The following is a 23,682-nucleotide window of genomic DNA, read 5'->3' as shown; positions in this document are numbered from 1 at the left end:
CTGCCCGAGAACTTGAACATGCATGTGGCTGTTGGCTAGTCCAGTTGCTTAGTTCCTTTTCTTCATTACCTGCTACACCTCGAATTCATAGTTAATAACATTGCAGCTCTCTAGGCAGGAATTTTCACAGCTTAACTGCTGAGGTTAAGTGGGTGGTAAATGTCTATGAGTTTATATACTTAATGCTTATTAAATTCATCACAAGCATTTCATAAATTTCAAGATTAATTGCAGTCTTTATGAGTGTGAAACAGTCACATGGCTTGATCTCTCCCATTTGAACCCCATCTGTCTTCCAGGTAAACTTTTAATATATTTAAAGAAAAACCTAATTAGTTAAAACAGATTTAGACAGATTTATAACATGGGGTGTAAATCAGATGTTATGATCTGACATTGATTCTTTTAGCAAGTAATATTTGCCGATACCTCAAAACATGCTGTGATACATTTGCGTCTGCGATTGATATAATCAATATATCTATTGATTATATTTAATTGAACTCCTGTAAAATTGCAAATCCTGTATTCCAACTAAGACATTCACACAAAAAATATACTTAAGTTTTTAAATTATATAAAAACATAATGATATCATTAATCATCTGATGACAGCTCATTATTGGCTTGTGCAATGAGATGGCAATGATGACAACAGTCAAAAATTCTTTCAGTTTCTAAAATGTGCAAATCTAGTATTCACACCAGTTGTTGAAAAAAAAAAGCATTTATATAGAAAATAAAATATATAAAAAAACACATTTAAAAAAAAATAAAGTTGTGAAAACTTATCAAATATTTGATGACAGCTCAGTAAAATGCATTTGTGTGGAGATGTGGCTAACATGAGAGTGTCAAATTGGTACATCTTAAAAATATATTGTTTTGTAAGCGCTGCATTGTTACATCATATTGTTAGTCATTTGATTGATGCATCAATCCATATTGATGTATTGTTTCTCCCCTAATTTCTAGTCTAGTTACGGTTTGCTCTGAAAACAACCATTCATTTCCTTGTTTAAATCAAACAGGAGGTTGTGGCAACTAAGTAACAGTAGTTTTCTTGATTATACATTCTGCATCTGTCAAGGAGTGCACACAGAAGCAAAGCCTCTTGGTACTAGACTAAAAGAAGAAAACATTTTGTCAAACGGCAGTTCAGGCCCAGGCTGTGCTCTTAAGTGCCCTGCTCACTATAAGCTCTTGAAGGGCTGTCTCGGCCTGAGCTCAGAGTTTTTAGGAGCAGCGGAGACCAATCTGACACTATAGATTTCTAAGAGAGAAGAATAGGCCTAATATAAAGTAAACCCACCAGGATAACACCTGACCCCCTCAATACAACAATACACTCTTAAAGGTGCACTCAGTACCCTATAGTGCTATTTGAGGGGACATCCATTAGTCGGCATTATAAAGTGCACTCATTTAATCCCACAATGCAACTCAAAGGTGGAACCAATGTACACTAGCTAGATGCTAAAGCAGGGGTGCTGGCCCTTGAGGTCCATTTTTCTTGCTCCAACTCTAATCAAAAACACCTGAACAAGCTAATGAAGGTCTTCAGGATTACTAGAAAGTTACAGGCATTATGTTGGATCAAGGTTGGAGCTAAACTCTGGAAGTGGACGTCGAAGGCAAGAATTGAGAACCCCTGTGCTAAAGAATACCCAACCACTGTGCAATCGGTGTTTAGGCTAGCTCCAAACCCAATCAAACACACCTGAACAATCTAATCAAGGTCTTCAGGATTAAACAGACTTTTGTCTTACTATTGGGAGATTAGAGGGTCTTGGAGACTTAGTATTGGAGAAAGCGTAACGGCTAACTTGAATCACATGTGCCTTAATAACCAATCGCATTACAGCCTTATTGACGCCAATCAATTTCAGTCAGAGATGTGCAACACTCAGTCGCCGTTTACATTGGAATGAATGATAAGTGCCATAAACTAAATCCCACCAGTCACAAATAGTCAGTGACTAATGCATTTTTTTGGTGTAAACTCAACATTCAATCCAAAATTATTGTTGTTTAGTGTAAAACATAGGCTGTCAAATCTTTAAATTATAAGTTGTTTCGTCTAAAAGCTGTTTACTCAGCGTAATGAAGCCTCTCCTCCACTAACATCAAAAAAAAAAAAAAAAAAAAAACGGCCTCTGGTCTCCTTTCCTACAGCCAAAGTGGAAGCATTAGCATTAGCCGTTACGCTTTCCTGGCTAAAGGTTCTAGTGGCTTTGCTACAAAGTTGTAGGTAGGCATGTCTAATTCAGGTTGGAGCTAATCTCTGCAGGAAAGTGGATCTCGAGGTCCAGAGTTGAGGACCCAATGTCTCGCGTAGCCAGACCTTCAGATTGACGGCTGAAGGTCTGGACTCTATGACAGGTTTTATTGGCCATGATGCAATTTAACCGACATATCAAACAACCAATCACAGTTCGCTTCGTTCAGCGTCACGTTTCGGGGAGTGGAAATGTCGCCACAATAACAAACCGGTGTGTAAAACCTTCGGGCATATTTTAAAGATTCTATGCCACGAACTTTAAATATTTCACATACTTTTGAAACTCCAGCATTTATTTGATCCTGATAAGCGTTTGTTGTCACAGTTGTAAACACGACGGCTTTCTTCTTCGTGAGGAGGTTTGGCGCCACAGCATTTTGTTTCTAAGCGGAACGTTAAAGAATGCGGAACAGACGTCTCCTGGAAATCCTGTATAATTCAACCAATCCGACGACGACTTCCAACCAATCCAAAACTCCTGAAATGTTTCCACTTTTGTGTTCCATATGCATCAGACGTTTAGCCAACGTTCCGTGTCCGTGACATCTGATGCTGAGACTACCCCATGGGATACATCCTAAGTGTTTGTTTATCTCTTATTAGTCCCATTAGTTTGGGGCTTCATAGTGACATCTACTGGCAAGGATGCATTAAGTTTGTGAATTGCTGATGCTTTGTACCAAGTCTTTTGTTCCTTTTCTTTATTTGTGTTTATGGTCTCACACTACACACATCCATTCTCTGAAAAGGAAAAAAAATGACTTTAACAAAATAATATACCATCAGTTAACCACCTTTGAGATCACAGCAAGTCTGTCTTTAAAGGTGTATAATATATTGTTAAAATCGGTTTCCCTATGGAGAAATTAATCAATTTTACAACCATAACCCAACTGTTGCACTTTAGTGCATGATAGGTCATGTGATGTCAATATGGCGACCCCCTCCATATAAAACTTTTTTTTTTTTCTAGAAATCAAATATGGCTTAAGTTGTCATCTCACGTTATTGTACACAAGCTTTATAACATTTCACAAATGTACAGCTTATTTATCTGCATAACTTTTTAATTAGCAAATAATAACTGAGAGCACCTTTAAATCCCATTAGGCCAGATGAGGTGAGGATGTTTAAAAGGCTTTAAATATTACTACTATTACTACTTCTGTTACTAGTAATAAAAGCATAGGCTACTGGAAAAGTGCTTCGTCCTTTTCTCATTCAGCTCGTTCCAGCATTCTATTATTGCCTCTGGTGCAATACTAAAAACTGATGCACCTCTGAATTAGTCTCTATATAAATTGCTGCATCAGATTCCATTATGAGCGCAGCCTGCAACATCTTCCGCAAGAAGACTACCATGAGGGTCATGCATTGGCTCTATACAATGATATATTATTATACTAATGCACCCAAGACGACGTCAGCAGCACGCAGATCCCCTTTCTCAATGTTCAGGTTGCACAACCAAATTAGACTCTTGTCTTTAGCCCACTATTGCTATACGTTCAGATGTTTAGTCATCCAAAAAGGCCTTTTTAATTATGCAAAGTGGCATGGATAGACAGATATTTCCAATTAAATGGATGACTGATCCTGTTGGTTTACTGTTTGTCGCACACACTCGTAAATCTATCAAACATTGAAAATGTATAAGCTATGTAAAAGCCCTAGCGCGTGTAAATGGAAATCCCCACAGTCTCTAAAACTGCAGTCAGTGTGCACCAGTGTATCTTGCACATTTTATCTAATCATGGGGCCGGTTGTTGGACACACACAGGAGTAAACTATATGAGTTGAGCATCACCATATCACACGCAGCCCGTTTCATTCATAAAGAAGCGACTCTCCATAGCACTGGTGGTGCGGCGATTCACATGCATTCTTTCGGCTATATGTACGTAAAGCCAGCTTTTATTTAGAATCGTGTTCAACATTTTTCGTTTTCATTACTATTTGTTGTTGCAGCAAATGCCATCATGACAGTTATGGTCAGTGCCGCTAACGATTTCCACACAAAACAGAAAATGCTGCAAGTACTCAGCAGTCAAAGTCTAACTGAAATCTGTGTAACGCTTGTCCGGGTTGCTTATGCTGTGCTCTATAAAAAAAAAAAAAAAAAAAAAAAAAAAAGGCACAATATACCAAAGGCACGACATGAATGATTTGATTTCATACGTCGGCGCGCGATTCGACTCACCTACCTGAACTTAATGTATCCCGCGTGACTGATCTTTGACTGACAGGACAGACAGATGAATGGCAGCCTGCGCTAATAAGGTACTAAAGCATTTTAGACTAATAATGAAGACGTGATAGAGTCCAATCTCAACGGCAGTCCTCTCTCTCCCTCTCTCTGTATCGCACTCACTCTCTCACACACACACACACACACACACACACACACACACCTCCTCACAATCTCCACTTGAGATTTTTAACATATTGCCTATAACAATTGCACATAACAATACAGTGCAGTCTCTCATTTTACTGAATTATAATAAAAACTATTCATAAAATTCAGTACTTGAAATTATTTTACATTTAAAACACTGAAACTCAAAATGTTAGATATAGAGATTTCATAACATAAAAAGGCCAAATATAAAAATGTAAATAAATTTAAAGAAATAATTTTAAATGAATGCATTTATAATATATAAATGTAAATAAATACATTAAAAACATTTAAATAAATACTTCTAAAAATATTTAAATAAACTCCTTTAAAAATAAAGTAAAAATTGTAAAAATAAATTAATGAATGCATTTAAAAGGAAATTGATAATAAACATTAAATCTAAATAAACTTTACAAATAAACATATATTAAAACAAACATTTCAAATAAATTCATTTAAAATTTAAATAAACATAGAAAATAACTTTAAAATACAAAAAAAAAAACACTGTGAAAAAGTGTTGGCCCCCTTCCTGATTTTAAATTTTTTTGCATGTCACACTTTAATGTTTCAGATAATCAAACAAATTTAAATATTAATCAAAGATAACACAAGTAAACACAACATGCAGTTTTTGAATGAAGTTTTTTATTATGAAGGGAAACAAAATCCAAACCCACATGGCCCTGTGTGAAAAAGTGCTTGCCCCCTAAACCAGTTGGGCCACCCTTAGCAGCAACAACTGCAATCAAGCGTTTGCGATAACTTGCAATGAGTCTGTTACAGCGCTGTGGAGGAATTTTGGCCCACTCATCTTGGCAGAATTGTTGTAATTCAGCCACATTGGAGGGTTTGCGAGCATGAACCGCCCTTTTAAGGTCATACCATAGCATCTCAATAGGATTCAGGTCAGGACTTTGACTAGGCCACTCCAAAGCCTTCATTTAGTTTTTCTTCAGCCATTCAGAGGTGGATTTGCTGGTGTTTTGGATCATTGTCCTGCTGCAGAACTCAAGTTTGCTTCAGCTTGAGGTCACAAACAGATGGTCGGACATTGTCCTTCAGGATTTTTTGGTAGACAGCTGAATTCATGGTTCCATTTATCACAGCAAGTCTTCCAGGTCCTGAAGCAGCAAAACAGCCCCAGACCATCACACTACCACCACCATATTTTACTGTTGGTATGATGTTCTTTTTCTGAAATGCTGTGTTACTTTTACACCAGATGTAATGGGACACACACCTTCCAAAAAGTTCAACTTTTGTCTCGTCAGTCCATGGAGTATTTTCCCAAAAGTCTTGGGGATCATCAAGATGTTTTCTGGCAAAACTGAGACGAACCTTTATGTTCTTTTTGCTCAGCAGCGGTTTTCGTCTTGGAACTCTGCCATGCAGGCCATTTTTGCCCAGTCTCTTTCTTATGGTGGAGTCATGAACACTGACCTTAACTGAGGCAAGTGAGGCCAGCAGTTCTTTAGATGTTGTTGTGGGGTCTTTTGTGACCTCTTGGATGAGTCGTTGCTGCGCTTTTGGGGTAAATTTGGTCAGCCAGCCACTCCTGGGAAGGTTCACCACTGTTCCATGTTTTCGCCAATTGTGGATAATGGCTCTCACTGTGGTTCGCCGGAGTCCCAAAGCTTTAGAAATGGCTTTATAACCTTTTCCAGACTGATAGATCTCAATTACTTTCTTTCTCATTTGTTCTTGAATTCCTTTGGATCTCAACATGATGTGCAGCTTTTGAGGATCTTTTGGTCTACTTCACTTTGTCAGGCAGGTCCTATTTAAGTGAGGGGGGCCCTTTTTCACACAGGGCCATGTGGGTTTGGATTTTGTTTCCCCTTTATACATTTTTATGAACAACTGCATGTTGTGTTTACTTGTGTTATCTTTGATTAATATTTAAATTTGTTTGATTATCTGAAACATTAAAGTGTGACAAACATGAAAAAAAAATAAAAAAAATCAGGAAGGGGGCCAACACTTTTTCACACCACTGTGTGTGTATATATATATATATATATATATATATATAATCTTGAGTAAACAGTATTGTAGGCACCTTTAAAGTTTTTATTTTTATTTATATATATATATATATATATAAATAAAAATAAAAATAAAAATAAAAACTTTAAAGGTGCCTACAATACTGTTTACTCAAGATTTTTCAATATACATTTTAAGTGTCTTAAATAGATGTTTTCTCAAGTACGTTTTAATTTTTACAGTGTTTTGTGCTCCTTCTCTCTGAGCCTGGAGGTGCTTTGGCAGTTGGCAAAAAGAAGAATGTAAGTCCCTGTCACACTCTGAATCTTTGTGTTGAATCTTAATGGTGCAGAGTTCCTTGCGGAAATTCAGTTTTCTTTGTCTAGCAGCTAGACCTGGAAACGGTGGCCCATCATAATCTCAGTTTTATACAATAATCTTTCAGAAGGCACATTCCCATAAAAAACTGACAGAATGTGTGTATAATACTTAACAGGTATTGGTATCAAACAAAGAGCCCACCAAGTAAAGAACTCAAATCAGTAAGCATTAAATCTGTAAACTAACACTGGAGGTTCATTAAACATGCATACTCTTTTTGTGCGGAGAGATGGAGGCGGTAGACAACCAAATATAATCACAATAGACAGGCTAGGGTGTACAGTTTGATAATAGCTTGCAGGAAGCAGGAGGCCATGCCGCAAGCAGCATGTGGATATTAGTCACCTCATAATAAATGTCTGCTTTCATATTCAATACTCTCCCATGCTTTTATGTCTTTCTCTTGTAAATAAAAATAAATTAAATTGTGAAAAGCCATGTCAAATACTAAGCAACAACAACACAGAATGTCTTAAGCGATTTGTTCATTTCTGGGAGGTAATTATACATTTACATTTAGGATATTCCTCAGTGGGCAAAGATATTTTTATGCATTTAAGTTTCTCTCAACAGTACAATGTGATTAAGTAATTCTTCTTAATTTTTTTTTACTTATTAAAGATTCTGATTAATTCTTGTTCTGGACAGATTACATCAGATGTCTCATTAAATCAGTGGTTCAGTTTGTCTCCCTCTTCCTGTAAGAATCAGTACTACATTTTCAAAAACGGATAGATAGTATATTAAGAAACAGAGCAAAGGCAACACTATGTAAACATTAATACTTTTACTTTTACTTGTTATCCCTTGCCTGGGCAATTATCTCAAAATGTTTAAAGACAACCAATACATATCCTGCTCTTAAAAAAAGCAAAGTGTTGTGTAAATGAATAAAATGCTTCAACATTATTACCATGGCTCATATGTCAGTGAACACACAGTTTGCTTGCTGCTGTAACAGGTGCACTGAGAATGCCATCTCCACTACCATTCACATAGTCCTCTTACAATAAAAAGGTAACCCGAGAACGCTGTTCCACTACAGCTCAGCTTTTAACATTATTAAACAATCAGACAGGGCTTCACACCCTTGTTTACTTCTTGCTCAGAGTCCCAGTGGTACACTTGAACTCCCACTTGCACTGCAACTGTTGCCTTCCTTAAACAAATATTGCATATACTCCGTGTCATTGCCTAATTAAACACTGTACACACTCTGTGTTATGACAGATACTTTACTTCTGTATTTGCACATATACTCTTGCATATTAATATCCAAATGCATACACTCTAAAAAGGTACAAAGCTGTCAATGGGTTGAACCCTATTAAAGGTACATCTCTGCACTCTATTTGCCTCATATTAGTATTTTAAACATTACATATATTAGTACATTTTGATAGGGTACCACCCCTGTTTGGAAAGTTTTTCTGAAAGTGTATTTCCATATATATATATATATATTTATTTATTTATTTTTTGTCTGTGTGTGTGTGTGGACCACAAAACCAGTCATAAGTAGCACGGGTATATTTGTAGCAATAGCCAACAATACATAGTATGGGTAAAAATTATTGATTTTTCTTTTATGCCAAAAATCATTAGAATATTGAGTAAAGATCATGTTCCATGAAGATATTTTGTACACCGTAAATACATCAAAACTCAATTTTTGTCTCAATTAGTAATATGCTGTGCTAAGAACTTCATTTGGACAACTTTAAAGGCGATTTTCTCAATATTTAGATTTTTGCACCCTCAGATTCTAGATTTTTATATAGTTCTATCTCAGCCAAATATTGTCCAATCCTAACAAACCATACATCAATGGAAAGTTTATCTCAGTTTATGTTGACCCTTATGACTGGTTTTATGGTCCAGGGTCACATATATAGTTTTAATTAAAGTAAAACAGAAATAATAGTTTTTGGTTCTTCAGATTCAATTCATAATCCCAAAACAAATCTTGGTGGGCTGTCTTCTTGTGTGAAGACATCGGTGAAAAACCTGGGTGTTGTCTTTGATGAGTCTTAAACTTGGTCATGAAATCATGCTTTTTTCAGTTGCGAATGCTATCAAAAGTAAAGTCATTTCTTTCCTTCAAAAATTTTGAAAAAGTAATCCATGCCTTTATATCCTCCAGGCTGGATTACTGTATATTGGGATTAGCCAATCAGCTCTTTCCCTTTACAGTTAGTTCAAAATGCAGCAGCCAGACTGCTCACAGGTACTCAAAAAACGGGACCACATCACTACAATTTTACTCTCTTCACTGGTTGCCTGTGCGCTACAGAATTGATTTTAAAATATTACTCATAGTGTACGAAATCTCTAAATGGTATGGCCCCATCTTACCTTTATGACCTACTGATTGAACATTTTTCCAGTAGATCACTTCGGTCTTCTAACCAGAGACTGTTGTTCATTCCTAAGTCGAAGTATAAGTGTAGAGGTGAGCGTGCATTTTCTGTAGTTGCCCCCGGACTCTGGAATGAATTACCTATCACAATCAGACTTGCTCCCTCTGTATCTGCTTTTAAGTCAAAACGTATCTGTTTGATAAGGCTTATAAGATAAGGTGATAAGGTGTACTAACACTTTCCTGCCTCACATTTTATTGTTTTTATTGTACGTTGTGTACTTTTTTAGTAAATGTGTTTGTGTTTTTATTATTTTTATTAGTTTTCTATTTTTCCTTTGCTGTAAAGCACATTGGACAACCATGGGCTGTAATTAATAGTGCTATATAAATAAATTTGCCATTGCCATTTGCCTTATAGAGCTTTAATGTGAGGATATTCTCATCAAAATTGGAGAAAATGTTCCTCCCCCCTTTTTCAAGGGACCATAAGTAATTGTAAAATTACTGTTTGTCAAAAACTGTTTCATGGACAGGTGTGGGCTATTCTTTCATTATTTCTACATCAATTATGCAGGTAAAAGGTCTGGAGTTGATTCTAAGTGTGCCATTTGCATTTGGAAGCTGTTGCTGTGAACCCACATCATGCAGTCAAAGGAGCTCTCCATGCAGGTGAAACAGACAATTGTTAGGCTTCTAACATTAGGAGCGGCCAAATCAACAGTTTGGTATATTCTGAGAAAAAAAAACACACTAGTGAGCTCTGCAACATAAAAAGGCATGGACATCCATGGAGGACTACAGTGGTGGATGATCAGAGGATCCTCTCCATGGTAAAGAAAAACCTTTTCACAACATCCAGCCAAGAGAAGAACGTTCTCCAGGAGGAAGGCGTGTCACTGTCAAAGTCTACAATCAAGAGAAGACTTCACGAGGGCAAATACAGAGGGTTCACCACAAGGTGCAAATAAGGCCAGATTAGACTTTGCCAAAAACATCTAAAAAGCCAGACCACTTCTGGAAAAGCATTCTTTGGATAGCTGAAATTAAGATCAACCTGTACCAGAATGACGGGAAGAAAAAAGTATGGATAAGGCTTGGAACAGCTCATGATCCAAAGCATACAACAGCATCTGTGAAACATGGTGGAGTAGTGTGAAGGCATGAGCATGCATGGCTTCCAGTGGCACTGGGTTACTGGTGTTTAGTGATGACGTGACAGAAGACAGAAGCAGCCGGATGAATTCTGAAGTGTATCGGGATATACTGTCTGCCCAGATTCAGTCAAAAAGTTCAGAGTACAACTGAACGATGATCCAAATCATACAGCAAAAGCAACCCAGGAGTTTTTGAAGGTAAAAAATTAGATTATTGGCAATGGCCAAGTCAATCTCCTCATTTCAACCCAATTGAGCATCCATTTCACTTGCTGAAGACAAAACTAAAGGCAGAAAGACCCACAAACAAACAACAACTAAAGTCAGCTGCAGTAAAGGCCTGGCAAAACATCACAAAGGAGGAAACAGTCTCTGGTGATGTCCATGAGTTCCAGACTTAAGCAGACATTGCCTGAGGATTCTCAACAAAATATTAAAAATAAATATTTTACTTATGATTATTTGTCCAACTACATTTGAGCCCCTGAAAATGGGGGGACTGCATAAAAATGGTTGTAATTCCCAAGCATTTTGTGTTATATTTTTGTTCAACCCCTTGAATTAAAGCTTAAAGTCTGCACTTCAGTTTCACCTTGACTGATTTATTTTTAATTCTGTTCTGCTGGCATACAGAGCCGAAATGATCTAGTTCGCTTGTTTTCATTAATGCTGTAAGGAAACAATCTTCATACATTTACATTCTATATCTTGAAATAATGCTGTAATAGACTATGAAAAGCTGAAACAAATGTTTGAAAACAGACATGTTGTATAGCAGGAAGTAATACCCCAGAGTTACCAGATGTTAAAATGTTCATGCTATCCACAGCATGTATTCTGAACTTCTTTCTAATATGCAGTATGAAAAAAAACCCAGTATTATTTCAAGCACTGCAAATATTTACTGTATGTTGAATTTAAAGGGAAAGGGTGCACAGACTCAAAGTTGTTTCATCAATTAGAACATAAAATGACCAAAATAACCACTCAAATTACACGCTTTTACAATATACACATCAACACCAAAGTCTGTTAGTGGTTTATTTTAATGAGATTAAGTTAAATTATTTCAAGACTGTAGACAATTAAGGCTTCACAAATGGCACACAGTAAATTCTTACCAACATTAAGCATTCACAACTATGACAATGCAGTTTTTGCTGAATGTGAGACTTGTGACAGGTGCAGTAAAAAGAGCAAAAGTACACATTATCTATTGATTACTGCTTCCAAGATTTCCTGTTATAAAGAATGACTGATGAAGCAACGGCTTGTTTTCTTTTACAGAAACTTGCAGCTTGAGGAAGTATAATTAGTCTTCTCAGGTTCAGCATACTAAAAGGGTGTAAAATGGCTTCATATTTCTCTGTCTACTATATATGGAAAAAAACTGATTAACATAACAGCTTTGTTGCATAACAGTTTAACATCCAAAAGGAAATATTTTACTGCGTTTTCTAATACCCATGTAGTGCTTTGATACCCTAACTCTGTTTAATATTACACTGCTAATACAGAGTTATTCATAGCAAGGCTAAAATGGGATATAAACAAATCAAGGACCATGAGTTATAAAACCAAAGACCATGTGTTATTCGTACGTTGCTCACTCTGTAAACTAGATTTGATTGTTGACAATTTCGCTTGATCTCGGATCATTTGGTTCTTCAAAGCTTAGACTTTCTGTCATAGCAACAGGTCCTTAAACTTTATTTCATGTAAACAGGATTAGATTGCATCTTTTTAAGCAGACTTGATACTGAAAATTTGTCCCAGCCACCGCTACTTTATTACAAGAGTACCCTACTGGTCCAGGGACAATAATTTAAAATAATAATAAAAATTATTTGAAAATAATATAACAATGCTGTGTAGTTTATAATACCATAGACACAGCCAGTTTTACTCATTGAAAGATGTATTAGTGATGAAATAATTACTTTATAATTTTATTGGAGTCTTGCATGCTATACAGTTAATCTGAGCTGTGCATTAATTTGAGTGGTGACTGACAGCTATTATGGGAGTGGCTTGATGGAGCGCAGGAGATGCAGATAACTTGATCTCTAAGAAACTTTAAATAATGCTGTCATTTAAGAAATCTGCTTCAAAGATACAACATTGAAATAATGTAATGCCTGTACAAATACTACAAATCATGAATATGCTATAAATAATTGGGAATCATGTAAAAAAAAAAAAGATTACAAATAAATTAAAAACAGTGCACATTTAATTTATCTATTATAATATTTATGTAGTTTTGTTCGCTTGGCTTCTTATGAAGGTCCAGAAATCAACTTTTTCCATCAGGTGACTATTTTTTAATGATATGATGTCATTGCTGTCTTGCCACCAGCCAATCGCTGCATTGCTGATCATGGTTTCGAGTAGATACATCTGCCCTTTTCAGGGAACACGAGAACGCGCAGTAATCTTTGACAACTTAATCCAGATATTTTAATCAAGTCCGCAAATTCGTTTGAAGAACCAAATTAGCCAGAGATCAGTTATCAGGATTAGAAGATCTGGAATCTTTCAAAACATCTCAGACGTATAAGCGACATACAAAGAACGGACTTCGGGTGTTTAGTCAGACAACTTAAATTCTTACTGTAACTCTCCAGAACCAGAAACATTGTGTTGGACAATAGTTTTAAATAAACTACACTATATCAGCATGCAGTTGATATCTATAGTATTTCCAAGCTGCCCTATTTGTGTTCATGGAGTCCATTTTTTGGGTCTCATTTTCTAACCTAAACCCACAATACAACAATGACCCAAAACAGCAATCTACAAGATCAGCCGCTATATTTACCAGTCTTAATCTCTCATGACATTTCCTGTGAGTCGTAACTCTCAATTTGCACTTCAAACCTCTTCTACTCAAATTCAGAGTTCCCAGTATAAATTTTGAAGCTCCAACTCAGAGGAACTGCAACAACCTTGACTTAATCCAAAATGGCATCAACAGTAAATCAAACAGGTTATTTGCACTTCTGTCTCAGATTAACAATATATGTACTTTTGTGCGTTTTAATGACTGGTACTGCGAACAACAGACGCGTCCATTTTGGTTTTCCGACTTGTGTACTGGAGTACTGGCAACTCGGGTGTGACGCCATTCCTAGCTCCAACATCTAAAACAAATGGTACACAGACGAGGTAAACCCTCAGACCCCAGCAGTTCATACTCAACTTCTTAGATCACTGGAGCCATAAATGGGCCACCTAAGACTCCTACAAAAAACCGATCCTTCAAAAGTCTGAAGTTCAAGGTCATAAATTAAAATACCTGCAGCTCAGCATAAGTGATCTGTTCAAGCCTTAAAGCACATTACACAAATGGAGATGTGACACATGGACAAGCACACTAATGCATGAGTTTCACACCCTTAGGTTAAGAGCCAGCAAGCATCATCTCTCAAAACATATGTTGGTCAAGGTCAAAACAAATACACTAAAAAAAAAAAATTAAATAACTTTTCCTAAGACACAACAGAAACAACTTAAAGTTCCAAGTAATGTAACAAAAATAAACTAATACAAATTTGGACAATGTGTTTAATATTTAGGCATATATCTTTTCAGTTTTATTAAAAGACAACATTTCTTTCATTGGTCAAAGTGCTAAAATATAGCATGAACAAAACAAATGTGAAATGAAATTAAATAGTTTCCCCAAGAACATGTGAAATTGAAGAACACTTAAGGGCCATTTTTGGGGTGACTGTGCTGCCTGGCTCAGATGCAGTTAAGATTAATAATTTAGGTGGGGTTAGCGACTTAATATGGTAGTCAAAAAATAAAAAGGCAAATGTAAACAAGGCTCCTGGTAAAATGATTCTTCATATCGCCACCTTCGAATCATTTATTCTTATCACGGTTCAACAATGTGAAGCCTGTTGGAAAAACAAGAGGAAAACAGACCTTGAGTTGGATCATGAAGACATCAATGCAAAACTAAATGAATAAGTCAAATATTACATAAGACACAACCGCTCATTTAAAGGGGTCATCGGAAGTTGATGCGATTCATTATGGTCTTAATGAAAAATCTATAACATACTTTGGTTAAAATTTCTCAATGGTAGTATAAAAAACACCTTGTCAAAATCAGCTCTGTCTTCAGCACTCTGATCTAGTCCAGGTTTCTTTAAATCCTAGTGAGCTCTGCTGACTCCGCCCCTCTCTTCCGAGGAGACCATAGATGTGTGTAGATTCCCTATTCGACCGCTCCAGATACGTTGACGCGTCAGCCATCTGGCATTCACCATAATAATCAATGAATATTCAAAGACATACAAGCGTGTAACTTGCGGTTGTAGACACACACAGTCAGTGCGCTCAAATATTTGCAGACCATTCCAAAAAGAGATTTAAAAATTGGGTGGATTTTTATCATTATAGGATGGATGTGTACACACTTCCAACACCCATTTATGTTCAAACAACTTGGAAAGTGAATTTTGCATCCGATGACCCCTTTAATAAGAGCCTGAAAGTGAACTGATGATGGATTTCTGATGACAGGACATTATAGTTTACCTTCCTTTGCCACACTCTCTGCTGCACTCTTGGCCTTTCCACTCAAGTCACTAACAACGTTGTCGAATGTTGCTTCATGTTTGAGGAAGAAAGGTCTCACCACACGTGTGTATATGATCTGAGAGCCATTCCAGGAGACCGGAGCCATGCACCACAGCAGAAACAGGCACTGAAATACATATATGTCAGCTACACATTTGCTGCCATTGTTCAAAAACACGATGTTGTGCATGGCATTTTTAATTGTACTTTTTGTGGCCTTTAATTAAGTTCACATTACAACGATCAACAGTGAAAGACAAAATATTTCTATTTCAAATAAATGCTGTTTCCTAAGCTGTTCTATTTTCTATTCAGACTTTCGATTCAATAAACAAACTTGAAAACAACATGCATCACAGTTTCCGAATAAAAAGTTTAGCAGCAAAACTGATTTCAACATTTATAATAAGAAATGATATTTGAATACCAGATCACGAGTAATGACTTTTTAAAATATTAAAATAGAAAATTATTTTAAAATGTAATATTTCACCATTTCACATAATATTATTTAGAGTAACTACCATATTTTAATTAAATTCTTGGTCAGCATAAGACACTTTTTAAAAACATTTAATCCAACCTTTTGAAAGGAAGTGTATAATATGTACAATATGAACAGAGTAAAGATGCTCTAAAATGTGGTAATATTACAACACGGAGTTAAAGAATACAGGCCTATTTAAATTAAGCTTTTAAAATAAAAAAATAAAAAGTGTAGTGTATTTGAAATGTAAACCACATTCGAGGCGTATGTCAACACATCTGGGGTCAAATTCATGAAACATTAAACTGCCATTTCCTTCCTACTTTCGTGCTTGTTAAAAAAATGCCCTAAAATACCACTAAAAATTGTCTTTTCTTGTTCTTAAGGCAAAAATTAAGGAAAATTCTAATTCTTGAAATGAATCTTGTTAAAAATAATTGTAAATAAAAAAAATTTTTTAAATTAGGATAACCTACACAAAAATAAAGGTGCCTCACAATGCCATAGAACCACCTTTTTATTCAAAATGGTTCCATAAAGAACCTTTAACACCTGAAGAACCTTCTTTCACCACAAAGACAAGAAAGAGATGGTTCTTTAAAGAACCTTTGACTAAATGTTTCATTGTGGAACCAAAATGGTTCTTCTATGGCATCGCTATGAAGAACCTTTTAAGCACCTTTATTTTTAAGAGTGTACAACTCTTGAATAATAAAGATAATTTTATGAATTTACTGGGTTATTTCTTATTAATTGCTATAAGCATTACAACATAACACTATAACGCTTGTTACTATTACTAGTGATTTGCACGAGTTCTCCGAAGTGACACCGATGACTGAGAATGTAAACAGCAATATCGATCATTATTATGCATGACAATTTTTAACTGATTTCAAAATTAAGTAACAAACAACTCTACAAAATAGTAACCTTAATCTTAGCATATAGGCCTAAATAAAAAAAATTCAGCAACATTTATCATATTAGAGTGACCATACACAGGACACATTCATTGTAGCAGACCACACAAACACATACACAATGCAAGCTCTTCACCAAGAACCAATCATATAACGCCAAAGCCTGTCATTTTTTTTCTTAAGAAGAAAATTCCTAAGATGTTCTTAGGAAAATGAGAACTTAAATTTTCTTGCAAGCATCATGGAATTTCACAAAGAAATGTCAATCTATTTCTTAAGATGTTTTGTGAATCCGGCCCCTGTAAACTATTTGCTTGGCCTTGACATACAATTCACCGACTTCAAACTAATCAATACATGCTTTAACATCTATTCTAAGCACATCCACATCAAACTCTCCAAATTTAATGGACTTATGTCATAGTGAACATTTAAGATTTTTTTTAATTAGGACACTGAAATTGGGGGGGGGGGGGGGCATGCAGATCATTTAAGATCTCAGCTCAACTTAGTCAGCTGCTAGTTAATTTGTATAAATTGGCTGTAAAGCACTCAGTCAAATTTAAAACAAGGATCAAAATGGAAATGAGGCTGTTGGTCGAACTGGCGGTTATTCAGGCAAACTAAATATACACCATGCAAAACCTCTCAGCATGACCTACATACCATTACATTTACAGTCCTCCTACAGCAACCTAACATACAGCGAGGTGGATGGTTTCTAAAACAGATCTCCAAAAAACATGCAAATACACTCAAAGAATAGAAGAAATATTTTGATACTAAAACAACTTACCTTCCCAGCATAGTAAAAGGGAAACCAAAAGAGGAAGGTATCAGAGAAAAATTCAGCCACACTGAAGAGTCCATAAACCACCCAGTAGGTTAGCCATTTGGTGTCATCTTCTTTATTGTTACTCTCAATGGCTTTGATGCTGCATTAGGAACAGAACAACATGTGTAAACAGGCCAGTCAGTGTGGGTTGCTCTCATTATTGTGCCGTGCAAACATACATATGTGCGTTTCTCCAGGTCTAGCATCTGCACCAATATGCATACTAGACATTTGTGAAATTTGACATGTCATGCACACTTACGAGGCATACGCTGGGTATGCAAAACCAATCAAGTTGCAGAGAAGGGAGGCACCATATCCAAATAACAGATAGAGTGCCACAATAGATACTGCACCTGCAGAACAAACAGAGACACATGATCGCTGCCATTATTTAAATGAAGAAGGGCATTTAGGAGCACTGATGACATTGTGTTTGGTGTCAGTGTTGACTGGATGCAAGCAGCACAAACAAAGGCTGCCTATTTGTGAACATATGGCAAGATGTCTTTAGCCACTCTGCAGACACTTGAGGACCTACTACATGGTTAAAAATAACCCTTGGGAGCAGCTATTAGTAGAAGAAATTAGACCCTGAGAGATCTTGCAAGGAACAGCCACACCACACATGATTAGACATTTCAGGTAACCAGTCAATGCAGCTGATCAATTAGACCCAATAATGCATCTGATAATATCACTTGATAGATCATTTGCTTGATGCTTCCAGCATGTGGTTTTTGGTCTTAAAACAAAGAGCGATAACAGATAAACAGATGAAAATGTAACAGGGAAGTGACAGATAGCCCTCGGGGTGGGGGGAAACTGATCGTGCGGCATCTGTTCTTGTCACACACACGCAAAGCAGAGTAGGCTAATGTTTGATCCATAAATGACTCCTTTTTAATTCGAAGCTATTTGATTAATCGAGTGAACCGATTCTCAAAACCGGTCTGACTACTCAACGAAACAAACGGAATCGGCTTCAACAATTCATCGACACAAACTATGAAGTGTCTGTTAATAAAATCTTAATTAAAGCCTTAAACAACAATATGCCCTACAACTGAACTTCTTCGAGAACACAATATACCAGGCCATGTCGGGGAACGCGTAATGATATAATTAGCTAACCGCAGAACGCAAAAGATCCGCTGAATCGTTGTTTTGTTCAGAACCTCCACTTTAAAAGAACCGATTCGGATAAATGATTCGGACTCTCCTGGTCTTATCAGTATGACTCCCAGAGCCCTTTGCACTCGTTTGCAACATTGTTTGTCTTTACATATGGGTGACAGTAACTTAAGTCACGCGATAAAAGAATAAACTCATACTTTTCTTAAGAAAATCAATATTCAATGGTAATGTTTACAAAGAAAAACATTTAAACTCGCACAAGCCCAACAAAGCCTGATAGCCAATACAGCTTTAATAGGCGAATATATTCCTGACTAAATAATTAAAGCTGCGTCCAAACCAAATATTAAAACCAGTCACGTACCTGTTGCAATGTACTGTTTCTGAACTCCAGTTTTTTCCTCTAAAAGCGCTAGAAAATCCGTGACCACATTCTTCTGCTTAAAAAACGCTTCGTAGCGTTCTGTAACAGTATTTAACATTTTGTCCTTCCTCGTTTATGGTACAGCAGAATGTAGTGACCGATGCCAGAATTGTAAAAAGTTTTCCAAGCCAAGCAAACTAACACTTGCAGAAAGTTTGTCCCCTTACTGCAGCACAGGACTGGGTCATTACAGCTGGGCGCTAGCGGCTGCGCGTAAAGTCTACGGCGACCAATAGAAACTAATACAAATATATGATTCCGCCTCTCACAGGTGATTACGATTCTCTTGAAATGCTGAGTAGGGAGTTCTGCTTGTTTTGAGTGAGAGCACGATGGCTTTGAAGGAAGGAGGCGTGTTGGGGAGCTTTTAATTATGAATTTAATTTTAAGTATGAATTTCTAAATTAGATTTTCAATGTTTAAGGCCAGCCCAAAAGGCTATTTGCCATGGGTTCACTCCGATTACTTGTCCTTGTGTTGTCATCTCATTAGACACTTGGTTTTTTAATTCACTTTTGAGTTTTGTTTGTAATATTAAATTGATTTTACTCATAAATTTAAAAAATACCTAATTCAAATTGAACCCTTGGCTCCGACTGATATCTTACATAGCCTAACAGCTCTAATGGGCTATGTTAAATGAAACAATCCTACACATTGACAGATTTTTTTATATCAGAATCAGAATGAGCTTTATTGGCCAGGTATGTTTACACATACGAGGAATTTGTTTTAGTGACAGAAGTGCCACAGTGCAACAGAAAGACAGCAACAGGACAGGACACAGATAATAAAAGAATAATATACAAATATAAAAATAGGCAATGTACAAAACAGCAAAAACACAATATATAATATAGACAATTATGTATGTACAGGTCTAATATGTGCACATTTGAAATGAGAAAAAATAAAAATAAGTGTGGTGGATAAATAATGTATAATAGTTGTGTGTTCCACATTTATTGTTGAGTGTTCATGAGATGGATTGCCTGAGGGAAGAAACTGTTCCTATGTCTGGTCGTTCTGGTGCTCAGAGCTCTGTAGCGTCGACCAGATGGTAACAGCTCAAAGAGGGAGTGTGCTGGATGTGAGGGGTCCAGAGTGATTTTGCCAGCCCTTTTGCTCACTCTGGATGAGTACAGTTCTTGGAGAGTGGGGAGGATTGTACCAATGATTCGCTCAGCAGTCCAGACTATCCTCCGTAGTCTTCTGAGGTCAGATTTGGTAGTTGAGCTGAACCAGACAGTTAATGAAGTGCAGAGGACGGATTCAATGATGGCAGAGTAGAACTGTTTCAGCAGCTCTTGTGGCAGGTTGAACTTCCTCAGCTGGCGAAGGAAGTACAACCTCTGCTGGGCCTTTTTGACAATAGAGTCAATGTGATTGTCATTAATCCTACATAATGTCAGTATCAAAAATCTGTCAGTGTGCCACTAGTCTTCAGTTTTTAAACGCCTACTATCTGGTTTTTCATAAAATGTCTTTCTATGCACTTTGTTTAGCTGTTTATTTCAAAAACATCTTGCATTTTTAACATTTGCCAGGAGAGGGCGTTCTCCTCTTGGTTCATAATGTCCCTCTGTGTGAGATGGTCCTCACTGCAGAACACAAGATCCAGGGGGCGTGGCTGGATCTAGATCCAACTCCTCCGACCTTACATAGACCTAAACCTACCCATCTCCACCCCCTGACCCCTAAACCCACCCATCTCCACCCCTTAACCTACTATCTCCACCCCTAGATGTGGATCCAACCACGCCCCCTGGATCTTTGTTCTGCAGTGAGGGGCTACTGCTCTGTGTTGATCTCATTTGAACAATGTTGCACTTAATGAGATGTTTGTTCTTTTAGTGCTGCATAACTGTTTTGACTGAACTTCTATACGTTGTGACACACATAAGAGGTTTCATGACTGAGTGCCCTTTAAATAGCCTAACAATAAAATGTAACAGCCATATTAACACAATATTAGTGGGCCTATGTTTCATTCGGAAGATGATTTCATTTGTCTGACATGTGACATCATAGTCAAAATCTAACCGAACATCTTTGTAATATAAGTCTTTATAAAGAATACGAGTCACCTTAAAAAGCATTTGGATTTTTAAAAAATTAGGTACTAAAAAACAAAATTTTATATTTTAAAATTCTATATTCTAGAATAGATCTATATTATTGCTAAATGAGTTTTACTAATTATTTGTGAGGGACTGTTTTATTTTTATTCTTTTAAAGGTTTGAAAGACGCTAATTTGGAAACACATTTGACAATTTTTCACTCATATCAACGAGCTGTATAGTTGCTTCTGTCATAACATGAGGCCCTGTTTTGTTAGAGCACAATGAATTGGTTTTATATAAAACACCAGTTTGACAAATTATTGAATGGATAAATTAATAAATTTTTAAAAAACTGCCGCTCAGACGGGTATATGAGGTGATTCCTACCAGTAAACAGTCTGTGTTCACCTCTTAAGGTGAGACATCTTATATGACAAGCATTTAGCTTATTACTCTCTCCATAAATTGCTGTGAAGAGTCAAGGTGGATAGATATCCACAAATACCGAAAAACAGATTTCAACTGCCAATAAGATTACATTCACTAAGAAAATTATACTAATACCTTTTGGGTAGATTATCATTGTGGGTTTTAGCAGCACTCAAAGCTTTTATGTTGAATTAAGACGTAATAAAATGAAATCCAGATATTAATCTCTTAAGCCATTTATACCTGACTGACACTAGACCATTGTTCTGTAAAACAGATAGAAACTAATGAATAATGTAACAGATTTATTGTTATTTAATGTAAATAATTTAGTCATACACATATTCAGATATGATTTTCTGGTTTACTGTCCTCTAATTATTCTTATAAAAATTTTCCATATACAGGAAATACTGATTCTTTAGTGGAAATGTTTATTTTATTTTATTTTTTTATGTCACTCTTTTGTTGTGGTCAGGCTAGCATTAATCCATTTAATCCTCCGACTGGTATTAAAACACCTCTGGTACACGCACACACTTGAATTTATTTGATTTATTATAGCTGGGTGTCTGAGTTAATTGAGACTATCATGTGTCAATTAGCACATCTCCTGACTGCTCACAATGCCAGAAATGTCACTAAATGGGACAGGCATGTGTTCCCTAACTCTTAAAATGTCATCAGACCAAATTACAATGGATAACAACACCATGTTGTGCCTGCAGAAGATGTGCTAATTGACTTAATCCTCTTTTCACAGAATTGCGGAAGACTTTTTTAACTGGTCATTGGCCGTGCTGTGTGACTCTGTGCCTCGTACTGTATGTTTAATATCTCTGTACATCTCTTACTGTATAGATTTAGAGCATATGTGTACATTATGTACATTATATAGAGTTTTTTGACTGAGTACCTACTACTGCCATAACATGAGTTTACATATACTCTGAGTTGTCCTTCACCTTTCTAATCAAGTCACACTCATGACCAATGATTTTTCAGTGTCTCAATTTCTGTGCTTTACGCAGGGTAAAATGGTGGCATCAAAGCAGTTGCAATGGTTATTTAGGTTGACGATGCAGTCAGTTTATATATCCGCTCCTAAATGGATTAGTGTTTGATCGCACCTGAGACACTGCTGTTGTCATCTGTGATGAACTTCGTTACATTTGGAGAAATTCCTGCCTCTCAAGTCTACTCTAAATCCACATGTAGTGGATGAGTCTGAATAAAATAATGTATATTCTGTAAAATGAATACTGAAATGTATTTGAATACAAAGATTCAGGTCTACTTATTGTACAACCTGAATTACGGAAATGTTGGGGCGTTTTTTAAATTTGATTAAAATTAAAACTAAAAGAATTTCAAATCACATGAACCAATATTTTATTCATAATAGAGCATAGAGAACATAAATGTTTAAATGGAGAAATTAAAAAATTTTATGCACAAAGCTCATTTCAAATTTGATGCCTACTACAGGTCTCAAAATAGTTGGGACGGGGGCATGTTTACCATGGTGTAGCATCTCCTCTTCTTTTCAAAACAGTTTGAAGACGTCTGGGCATCGAGGTTATGAGTTTCTGGAGTTTTGGTGTTGGAATTTGGTCCCATTCTTGTCTGATATAGGTTTCCAGCTGCTGAAGAGTTTGTGGTCATCTTTGACGTATTTTTCATTTAATGATGCGCCAAATGTTCCCTATAGGTGAAAGATCTGGACTGCAGGCAGGCCAATTCAGCACTCGGACTCTTCTACTACGAAGTCATGCTGTTGTAATAGCTGCAGTATGTGGTTTTGCATTTGTCCTGCTGAAATTCACAAGGTCTTCCCTGAAACAGACGTCGTCTGGAGGGGAGCATATGTTGCTCTAAACCTTTATATACATTTCAGCATTCATAGTGCCTTCCAAGACATGCAAGCTGCCCAAACCGTATGCACTTATGCACAGTGTTGGGGAGTAACTAATTACATGTAACGGAATTATGTAATTTAATTACAAAATAAAAGTAACTGTAATCAGTTACAGTTACTGAGAAAAAATGTGTAATTTGTCACGGGACGCCGTGAAAAGACGAGGTCAGGGTCCAATTGCAGGTAAGGTTCTTTAATCAAAACAAAAAAGGCCAACACGGCACAAAAAACAAAACAGAAAACGACTGGGATACCAAAACGGCAACGAGGTGCGTGTATCCCAGCCCAGAGCAAACACTCG

At 36.5% G+C, this 23,682-nt stretch overlaps 1 protein-coding gene across 1 annotated transcript; it reads right to left on the bottom strand.

Annotated features, from left to right (window-relative positions):
• Window positions 1-11,598: 11,598 nt before the first annotated feature.
• LOC306881870 (receptor expression-enhancing protein 6-like) lies at window positions 11,599-19,277 on the bottom strand. Its single transcript, XM_079436206.1, has 5 exons — window positions 18,911-19,277; window positions 17,672-17,765; window positions 17,371-17,509; window positions 15,123-15,291; window positions 11,599-14,476 (listed from the first exon to the last, which is right to left on the bottom strand). The coding sequence occupies exons 1-5, from the start codon at window positions 19,026-19,028 to the stop codon at window positions 14,442-14,444; spliced, it is 555 nt and encodes a 184-aa protein (XP_079292332.1). The 5' UTR covers window positions 19,029-19,277; the 3' UTR covers window positions 11,599-14,441.
• Between the last annotated feature and the right edge of the window lie 4,405 nt (window positions 19,278-23,682).

Source organism: Barbus barbus (genome assembly GCF_936440315.1).
Source record: "Barbus barbus genome assembly, chromosome: 15".
NCBI lineage: Eukaryota > Metazoa > Chordata > Actinopteri > Cypriniformes > Cyprinidae > Barbus > Barbus barbus.
Note: the sequence above shows the minus strand (reverse complement) of the source record. Positions and strands in the feature narration are given on the sequence as shown.